Below are 10,555 nucleotides of genomic sequence, written 5' to 3'. Positions count from 1 at the left end.
CACAATATCCATTCATCCTATTACACGTTAACCCTTCACTGTCTGCCGAGCTACACTGTGCTGCCTTTCAGGACCGTAGGGAAACCCGCAATCTAACCTTGAAAACATCAATAATTGATTCGTTTTCGGGCTTCACGAGAAGTATAGTTACTCAACAACCTCCACTGTGCTGCCCTACAGAACCGTCGGGCAAATCAGTATTGAATCCTGAACGCACAACTAAACAAGGGGGTGTCCAAACCAGCAAAACTAAACCAAAACTGAAAAATCAAGTTATGTGGATGTGTAAAAAGGCAAAAAACGATATTAAAGACAAAAAATTGTCCCTCCATCCATCCATCCATCCATCCATTTTCAATAGCTTCTCCTCTTTAGGGTCGTGGGGGTATGCTGGAGCCTATCACAAAAAATGTGTTCTTTTTAGTTATCTGTGTCAATATTTCAGCTTTTTGTCTTTACATTGTGTTTGTTTCAGTATTTTTTTTCCCTTTTCATCACATTTTTGCTGTTTTTGTTTTGGTTTAGTTTTAGTTTTACAATTACCACTTTAATATTTTTAGATAGTTTTTAATTTTGTAGAAAGGCTGAAAAAACGTTATAAAAGACAAAGATTTGTGTCATTTTTAGTTTTTAATGTCAAATGTCCTTTTTTAACCCTTTGCTGTTTCGTCTTATTTTTATTTCTACAATGCCCACTTTGATATTTTAAAATTTTGTAAAAAGGCTAAAAATACGTTAGAAAAGACACAGCTGTTATTTTTAGTTATTAGTGTCAACATTTTAGCTTTTCCATTTACTTTCCCTTTGCTGTATTTTTTATTTTTTTGTTTTTGCTTTTTTCCATTTTTGCTGTTTTTGTTTTGGTTTAGTTTTATTTCTGCATTGCCCACTTTAATATTTGTATATATTGTTTTTATTTTGCAGAAAGGCTAACGAAGTTATTAAAGACAAAGCTTTGTGTTATTTTTTTGGTATTTGTGTCAACATTTTAGCTTTTTCTCTCTACATTGTCTTTTTTGCACTTTTTCCCCTTTTTTTCCTCCTCTTTTTCCCCCATTTTTCCTAAACTAAACATCAAGCTGAAGACTAAAAATGCCACAAGGAGAAGTATGTGTATAATAGGAGGAAATGTATGCATGGGGTGTAGAAGTGAGTGTGTGTAAATGCTTATAATAATAATACAGTGGGGATTAGCAATAGGGGCGCACGGTAACCTAGTCGTTGGCATGATGGTCTCATAACCAGGAGATCAAGGGTCCATTTGCTTCTGCAAAACAGAAGGAGTTGCGACCAATGGTGGGGGTACTGGAGCTAATGTGTTGGTATCATAGGAATTATGGGAAAAGTGAAGTAGAAATGATAAATGTTTGGAGTTTTGCCGAGAAGTGTTTAAGAGAAGCCAGGGAAGGAGTTGAACCAGATGATAAAGAACACAAAGGTGGGTTTGGAATGTTGCATTTACGGCAAAACGAATGGTTGAGTGGTAGAGGGTCCATCTTTTGCCATTTTACAGACAATGTCACCTTAATCGAGGATTAGGAGAAGTGTAGATATGATTAGGGTAAGATTGGTAAAATAGTTGAAATACCCTCTATTGGCTTTGATTTTTGACTGATGGCGTGTGGTGAATGACAAAGACGAGTCCAAACAGATACCAAGGTACTTGTACGATCTGACGTACCCCAGCACCAAGCCAGCAGCACATTCAGGAGGTGCTGCATGTCCAAAACAAATAATGAGTATGACCATGAGCAAGATTAAATAGAACACAGTATTAATAAAAAAAAAATCTGAATAAGGTACCTCAAAAGTTCATTAAAGGGGGCAACTTTTAAGTACCATATCATGAGGTTGGTGTGTTGTTAAGTTACCCCTGGTTTAATTTTTTTATTAAATCTCCTGAACGATTGTGTACAAGAACTTCATGAGATTTCCACAGCTCTATTGAATTTCTCACATCACAACTTTAGGAAGTCCATGTATGGCAACTTGCTGGCAAACTATGCCCAGTACCGATTTTTTCCGTCACGTTTTCTTGAAAATGGCGGCCAGAAAGTGGTTTTTTTTTTGTAAGAATTGTGTCTGGAATCAAAACTAGAGTTAAACGGCAATAGAAAGTTTGTTGTTTTGTTTTCTGGGGAGCCAAAGACCTACCATTTTTTTCCGTCACGTTTTCTTGAAAACGGCTGCCAGAAAGTGTTTTTTTTTTCCAGTTGTAAGAATTGTGTCTACATTCTAAACTGTAGAAGTCGTTTTATTTTATGGGGAGCTAAAGACCTACCATTTTTTCCGTTACGTTTTCTTGAAAATGGCAGCGAGAAAGTGTTTTTTTGGGGGGGATGTAAGAATTGTGTCTAGAATCTAAACAGGAGTTAGGCCGCAATAGGATTTTTTTTTTGTTTTCTGGGGAGCTAAAGACCTATAATTTTTTCCCATCACGTTTTCTTGATAATGGCAGTAAGAACGTTTTTATTTTTCTAAACTGGAGTTAGGCCACAATACAAAGTATTATTGTTTTCTTGGGAGCTAAAGACCTACCTTACGATCACTCCTCTATTCTTGCTACTTCACGGACAGCTGTTTCGTGAACAAAGCACAGTTTGATGCCAGATTCTCGGACATTCAACAGTCATCCAAATATACAGAACACTACAGTCAAAAAACGTTTCTGTTGTTTGTTAAAGACCATGTGATTAAACCAGAAGACCATCAAAAGAATGTCATAGGTGCTGATTGCCGCCATCTGTGAGGGTCCTGGGCCTTGCCAAAGTGGTATTGGGTGACCGCGCCAAGAATTGCCATGTTATTCCAGCTGCCAACTTTGGATATGGCACTGTGACTTCTCCAAGACGATCAGGAACAGACTGTGCACCTAGGAGGCATATCCCACCTTCCAAAATGACACCACTAGTCCCCACATAGTGGTGTTAATCAGGTGCTAGGTAGTGAGTGCTTGCCAACAGCATTTAACTCACTTTATAGGATTAACCTTGGTGTGCCATTTATGCTGGAGTGACCAACACAACCACATTGTGACTGTCTCATGACCACTCCAGATTGAGCGAATTCATGAAGTGACCTACGCACGAGCGAGCTGACTATGTGGAGAAGCGTTATTAACGTTTACATTTTTGTGGGAAATCGTTAAACTGACCATCAATGTTTGTCACCATGCCCCGCCCACATCCTAGGGCGTAGGCTAAAATGCTTTGTAATATGTCATCGTCCATCAGTCTAGTATCAGTGATTTTGATTTGGGCTCACTTAGTCAGAGTCCCAAGGAGGAGTTCGTCAAAATACGACCCCTGATTTTGGCCCAAAAATCCCAAACCAAAACATTCATATGGGTGAGTTTTGGAAGTTTGTATACAGGACCCTTAAAACAAGAGTGTCCAAACTGTCGTTTTTTTACAATTTGATTGTAATGGCCAGTGGGGTGGCCGGAGAGTGACCAAGGGCGGCCACGGCCACCCCTGGCAACCACGTGGCTCCGCCACTGTACAGCGGCGCTTCCCGTACCACCATGACACAGCAGTCCGTGCACAGTGAGGGGGAACTACTTTAAAAAATGCCCTAAACTGATGTTTATTGACCAAATTCGGTGTCGTATATAGTACTATATTACTATTTTCTCCATACTTCTGGCAGTAAATAAATATACGTAGCATTTGCCCATTGTACGCCGTAATTTTTACGTAATTTTACCTGCACTGTGGCTTTTTGAAATGCTCAGAAAAGAGCATGGCATTGTGATAGTCTTCTGCCTAGCGCAACTATGGCTTTTGCATAGCTTTGCAGCCACCTAGTGGGTTGAAGGTGCATCTGCAGATGTGAAAAAAATGATGCTCAGTTATTTAGCAATCTTTCATAATAATTGCTCCTCCTCTTGTAGGTGCTAAGTTAAGTAGGTGGTAATACTTTTGCTGTTTTTGCATCCTTTTTCGGTATTACTGTGTATATTTTTTAATGAACAAACACTGTATAATTATAATAATAATTGATAAATACATGATAATACAGGTAAAATGTACAGCATACACGCTGCCAACCATTTTAAAATGTTTACGTCTTTATGCTTCACTTATAATGTTTTTTCCTCAAGCATTGTGATTTTGTACTTTGTTCAGCGATCGTTGAAAGCATCAGGGGTGTTGTCTGATGACCAGGCTAAAGGCTACACCAGGGGTGTCCAAACGTTTTCCAGCGATGGCCACATAGTGGAAAATGAAAGGATGCAAGGGCCACTTTGATATTTTTGTAAGGCAACACATGTAGATATGCTTAGACGTGATATATATTTCAAGAAAAAACTGCATCTCAGCTTTGTGATATAAGTGAAAAAGCCCATTATTAGTATCAGCTTCACTCTTTGTTCCGCCCCCCCCCCCATTTTTGCTGGGTTTTTTTTTACATTGATTGTCCAAATATTTTAACTTTCTTCTTAAATAATCTTTTTACATTTTTTTCTGTAATATTCAAACTTTATTTTTCATAATATTTTGGCTTCATTCTCATAATATTATAACTTTTTCCCCAACCTAATTTTCCCAAAACTTTCTGTTGTTTTGTTTGACTTTTAAAAAATACATATTTTTTCTCTAATATGTCAACTGTATGCTATTAAAATAACATCATTTTTTCTCATAATATTACAAGTTTGTTCTCGTAAAATTGAGACTTTTTCTTGTTAGAATATGATTTATTTTTTCTTAGTGTTTTGGCTTTATTTTCGTAAAATTACAGCTGTTTTTTTCCATTTCTGCTGTTGTTATTGTTTTTTGTCTTTTGTTTTATTTTCCAACTATTTCACTTTTGTTCTTGTAAATTTTCTTCTCATAATTATGACCCTATTCTCAAAACACAAAATTTTTGACATCCTAAATTTGCAAAAATTCCAACTTTATGCATTGCTTTGTTTGTGTCTCCTAATAGTACGACTTACAAAAAATTGCATCTTTTTCTTTACTATTTCAACTTTATGCTACTAAAATAACATGATTTTTCCTCATAATATTACAACGTTATTATCGTCAGATTACAACTTTTTTCTCTTAACATTTTGACTTTGTTCTTGTAAAATTACTGCTGATTTTTTTCAATTTCTTTTTTCTTTTTAAAGTTTTCTCGTTAAACAGTAATTTTAGAATGTGTCGTGGGCCAGTATAACAAATAGAAGCATTCGGATTACACTATCAGCATAACCTCAAATGACAATGTTACTGCAGTACTTACTTGAGTGATGATAGTTGCAAGCACCTTTATAATAAATTAACGTCAGAATATACTGCACCGTCCATATCTACACTCGTTAACTCGACTGGAAAAGTGAGGCTTAATTTGTAGTGTGTGGCCCTCTACAATGTTGTCATAACCTTGTCTCATATGATGTCATAGTTTATGACATTTTGTGATCGTAATCACATGTACTTCCAGTGCCAACCTTATTTCCACAGTGACATCAGGTGCATTACAACTAGTTAAAAAAAATCTTCATTGTTTTTGAAATAGAGCAGGGGTGTCCAAAGTACGGTTCGGGAGCCCTTCGCAGCCAACCGCAGCTGTTTTTTTTCACTGGCCCATGGTACAAATGAAACAGGAAAATGAAAGAAAAACAGCAAAAAATATTTTTTTATTTATTATTACATTTTTAATTTTAATAATTATGTTTTCTCATAATATTACAACTTTATTGTTACAAAATTACAACTTTTACTATTAATTTTTTACTATTTTACTCTTCTCATAATATTTCAGCTTTATTCTCGTAAAATGATTTTTTTTCATTTTTGCTGTTTTTTTCCTTTTCTTGTTCATTTCTTTTGCATTTCAACTTTAACTTTAATTTGATTTTTAATTGATTTGTTTTTTAAATTTTAATAAAAACTATTAGACTATTCAACTGGAAACTAGGGGGTGGACGGATTGATTCAATAGTGATAGTTTCGGTACCAAGGGCTTTAGCAGTATCAGATCCATACTATCAACATTTTTCAGTTGTCTTCTATGTTTATTTTCACAGATGTCTGTGTTTATATTGTTTACGTTTTTGGACACATCAGGAAAAAGTCAATATGATCACCAAAGTACATGAAAAAAATGTCTTATGTGGCTTTATGGGATAACAGGTGAATATAATATGTACCCAAGCCTAGTCTGGGCTGTTCATATCTTTGTTAGAAAAATCAGCAAGGGTTCAAATACTTATTTCTTCCACTTTCTTCTGGTGTCGTTTGGTGGTTGGCCGCCTCTCTGTCGCAGGGTCTCTCTTTCTCACTCTCTCTATTTTGGTGCTCCCTCTTGCTGCCAAGCCCCTGACGTCATGCTCCACTATTAATGAATAGCATGTGGAAACTGGCTGCTCTGGGCGTCAGCATCAAGCTTCCCGAAATATAGGCGGAAAAGATTGCCCATGCATTCTGAATACAATTTCTTGAGCTAGGCGCCGGTCGCTGTATACAGAAAAACCGTGTTAAAAAAAGTATTGGCACACACAATTTCAGTTAAAGTACTTGAGATAATATATTATAACGCAATTGTGTCGTTATAGCTGTACAAAATTTGGAACCCTTACGTCGCCATGCTCTTATTTTGAAAACCGGCAGCACACATTCCCACGGCATGTTGCGTTGAGGTGACTGCAGCACTTTTTTTTTTTTAGAGCGGAGCAGCAGGGAGAGACGGAGGAAAAGTTAGTCAAGATGGCAAATCCCAAAGAGCTGGAGTGAAGGGGCACCGCTCCCCCCAAAAAAAGATACCGCCTGTCGGCCTTCCGGAGACAAAGCCAGCGATGCAAACTGCGCAACAAGGTAACTTCGTACGACTTGTGTCGCCTCTTTACGTATCCTCTTATTTTCTGACGGGATTTTCCAATGTCTATTTTCCTTCCCTACTCCATTCCCCCATTTACCGCCAATATCGCTGGCAGGTTTATTAAACGTGAAGTTGGAGTTAAGTTAGACCATATTTGCTACCTGTTGACGCAATCTGATGCTGTGTATCCACATCTGTCGATTATAGCATACAATTGAGTAAGCTAACTCAGGCTTACTTAAAAACACTGTTTTTTTACGCAGTGAATCCATGGAAACGTTTTGATTGTTTTTAGGCAACGCACACAGACCGACGCACGCACAAGTCACTCCTTGTGTGCTGATGAAGCAAAGTGACAGTTTTAGAAGGGCGGCTAACGTTTAGCCTGTGGACACCTCACTCTGTCCCCTTTGAAAACTCTGCGACTTTAAGCCTTCAAAAAGTGCATGTTTATAAAGGACGAGCTCATTAAAATAAGAGAACGGAAGTTGCTCCAGCACCGACACACACGCACACACACTCCTGCGTGCGTTTGTCGCCCGCTAACCTGGCGTCCTTCCTGTAGGTCATTCCGGGATGCAGCGCCGGGAGTAGCCGACAGACTGCTGTATTTTTAGGAATGGGTGGATACCAGGAGTGAAAATAATTTATTTTTGTCTCGGGAATGAATACCATGAGCTTAAACGCACTGGCAGCGGCGGCGAGGAGGCGGCAGCCTATAAATGCTGCTTTACAGGCACTCTTGTGTTGCAAAGTGTGCAAAGTTGAAACAACAGCAACAGGGACAGGCACAGGACAACATTTTGTTGTGTGGCAAAATGTATAAAAAAAAATAAAAAACGGAGAGTCCAGATTATAAAACTGTGAGGTTTTCCGATTCCATTCCTCCACTAACATCTAACACCTTTCTGCAGGCCCCAAAGGGGTTCCCTTAAGAATATGCCAGTGATGCAGAAGCTGATAAGACGTACTGCAAGGTGGAAAGCTGACTCATCAAATATCATTCCACTGTGTGTGAGTAATTTCCTGAGGGCCGCTTGTAACAGTCAATAGCAAGAGGAGCATCGCCGTCGCCTCACTCGGGGACCGAGTCTGAAGGATTACCTTGTGGCACCAACAAGACTGCTGTCTTGCTGCCGCCAAAGCTCAGAATGTCCTCCCGCAGCTTCAGCTGAAGGCAGCCAACGTTGAGAAATAGCAAGAACCTTCACCAGCTTTATCCAGAACATCAGTGGACAGTTCAGGCAAGATCACGCTGCGCTTTGGGAAAGGCAGCCGGCGGCGCAACTGTCACCCCGCCTGCAGCCTCGCTTCCAGACCATGATGTTTCGCGATCAGGTGGGCGTACTTGCCGGCTGGTTTAAAGGGTGGAATGAGTGCGAGCAGACGGTGGCTCTGCTGTCTCTGCTGAAGAGGGTGAGCCGGACCCAGGCTCGTTTCCTTCAGCTCTGTCTGGAGCACTCCCTTGCCGACTGCACGGAACTGCAGGTTCTGGAGGCAGATGCCAACAATCCAGGTAGGCCAGCCAACTTTTCACACTCAAAACTATTGTCTTTGTAAAGTGTAGATTTATTGATACAACTCTTATATTGAATCTCATAGATTGGCCAAGTGTGCCTCTAACGCTGTGGTCGATTCAAATATTGCTTATGTGGTTTTTGACACAATATCCTTTGCAATGACATGACCATGGATTCTGCTGCACGTAAAAAAAAAAACATATACTGTAACCCAGTTGACATTGTTCAACATAACCCCACCTGAACACTGAACATTTGCTCTGTAAAAATACATTTTAAACGAGATTTTTTAAAAATAGTGGCTCTGTCAGTAAGTTGGTTTAAAATCCTGTTTTGTTACTGTATTTTTCGAACTATAAGTTGCTGTAGAGCAGTGTTGTCCAAAGTGCGCCCCAGGGGCCATTTGCGGCCCGCAACTGTGTTTTTTTGTTTTGTTTTGTTTTTTTACTGGCCTGCAGCACATTCTAAAAATATAATTTAACAAGAAAACGTAAAAAAGAAATGGAACAGCAGTAATTTTACAGGAATCACATCAACAAAATTAAGAGAAAAAAGTTGGAATTTAACAAGAAAAAGTCGTAATTTTACTAGAATAACATCATAATATAATGAGGAAGACATTTTTTTTTTAAACCGTTTTTTTTTTTAAACCCAAACAAGACACATTTTTGGGGGGAAAATTTCTCAAAAAGTTACAAGAATACAGTCAAAATATTTTGGCAATAGTCATAATTATGAGAAGAAAATTTACAAGAACAACATTGAAATTGTTTAAAAAAAACCCCAGCAGAAATGGGGGGGGGGAAAAACTTATGTAATTTTATGAGAATAAAGTCAAAATATTAAGAGAAAAATGTTACATTCTAATAAGAAAAACATTGCAATTTTACAACAATAAACTCCTAATATTATGAGGAAAAAGAATTAAATTCTAGTAGCACAGAGTTTAAATGTCGAAGATTTTTTTTAAGTCGTATAATTATGAAACGCAAAGTAAATAAAATGAAGTTGTATTTTTTGGAAAATTACATAGGGAAAAAGTAATAATATATAATTTGAATACAGTCAAAAATATTGGGATATAATAAGGTAATGATATTACGAGAAGAAAATTTACCAAGATTATTTAAGAAGAAAGCTGAAATATTTAGAAAACTTAAAAAAAAGAAGAAGAAAAAAAAGAGCAAAGTCAGCAAAGAGTGAAGTTGATATTCATAATAGGATTTTTCACCTATATGACAAAGCTGAGAGGCAGTTTTTTCTTGAAATAAATAAAAACTTAGCATATCTACATGTGTTGCTTAACCAAATATCAAAGTGGTTCTTGTTGGAAAAAGTTTGGACAGCCCTGCTAAGGAGTGTAAGTCGCATCTGTCAAAAAATGCATCATGAAGAGGGGAAACCCCCCCCCCCCCCCAACACATATTGTATAAGCCGCACTGGACTATAAGTCGTATTTATGATGGAGCTGTTATCAGTGATTTTTTTTTTTTGGTGTGCCACTCCTAGTAACATTAATTTCACAAGAGAAGACAAAACTAAAGCTAGAGAAGTTGAGCTAAGTCATTCTTTTAAGTATATGGATACAATACAGACTTAGACCAGTTTAATAAATGTCAGAAGGTTCTCAAAGATTCCACTTGTAATATGTGACATGACACCTGGATGCATCTCAGTGTGTAGAAACATATGAAACAGCTGGATTTTAACACCAAAACTTCACTTTTTGTATTCACAAATGAATTTAAAAAGGACTGAAAATAATGTGTGTATTTATTTAGGAATTGGCTGACACTGCAGCTACAATAGCCAAGCTAGACATAATTTGTGCTGGAATTAAACTACTCGGCTATTTCAAATACCACATTTGGCAATCTACACAGGTATCATACCATTGTAGTTGCACATTACAGACACACAGCCTCCGAGGCAGAAGTATAAAGTACTTCATAACAAAAAGCGTCCAGTATGCTCTGTATCATTCAATTTGTGTGCCAAACTGTGTCACAAGCTCATCTCAATGAATTATTGCAGCCACTAGATGTCGCCAAAACACCAACCACCACCCTACTTTAACTTAATATATAAATCACACCTGACTATAAGTCATAGACCCAGCCAAACTATAAAAAAGTGTGACTTCTGGGAAAATACGGTAACCCTGATGCTGACATTTCATCCATGGCCCCTCAGCAACACCTTGGTGGCCCAAAGGAGGTGCGCCC

General features: G+C 37.9%; 1 protein-coding gene across 4 annotated transcripts in view; it reads left to right on the top strand.

The window, feature by feature from the left end:
* The first annotated feature begins 6,641 nt into the window (after positions 1–6,641).
* Positions 6,642–10,555, top strand: part of samd4a (sterile alpha motif domain containing 4A) — a 69,973-nt gene continuing 66,059 nt past the window's right edge. For 2 of the 4 annotated variants that reach the window (XM_054769617.1, XM_054769614.1), the window contains exons 1-2: positions 6,644–6,806; positions 7,725–8,326. In XM_054769617.1, the coding sequence (XP_054625592.1) occupies positions 8,131–8,326 (196 nt within the window). In that variant the 5' untranslated portion in view covers positions 6,644–6,806; positions 7,725–8,130. Of the gene's footprint in view, positions 6,807–7,724; positions 8,327–10,555 lie in introns of all 4 variants that reach the window. The other 2 variants (XM_054769618.1, XM_054769616.1) reach the window with 2 other exon arrangements.

This window comes from Dunckerocampus dactyliophorus, chromosome 3 (genome assembly GCF_027744805.1).
Source record: "Dunckerocampus dactyliophorus isolate RoL2022-P2 chromosome 3, RoL_Ddac_1.1, whole genome shotgun sequence".
NCBI lineage: Eukaryota > Metazoa > Chordata > Actinopteri > Syngnathiformes > Syngnathidae > Dunckerocampus > Dunckerocampus dactyliophorus.
The sequence above is the reverse complement of the archived record's forward strand: the minus strand, read 5'-3'. Positions and strand labels throughout refer to the sequence as shown.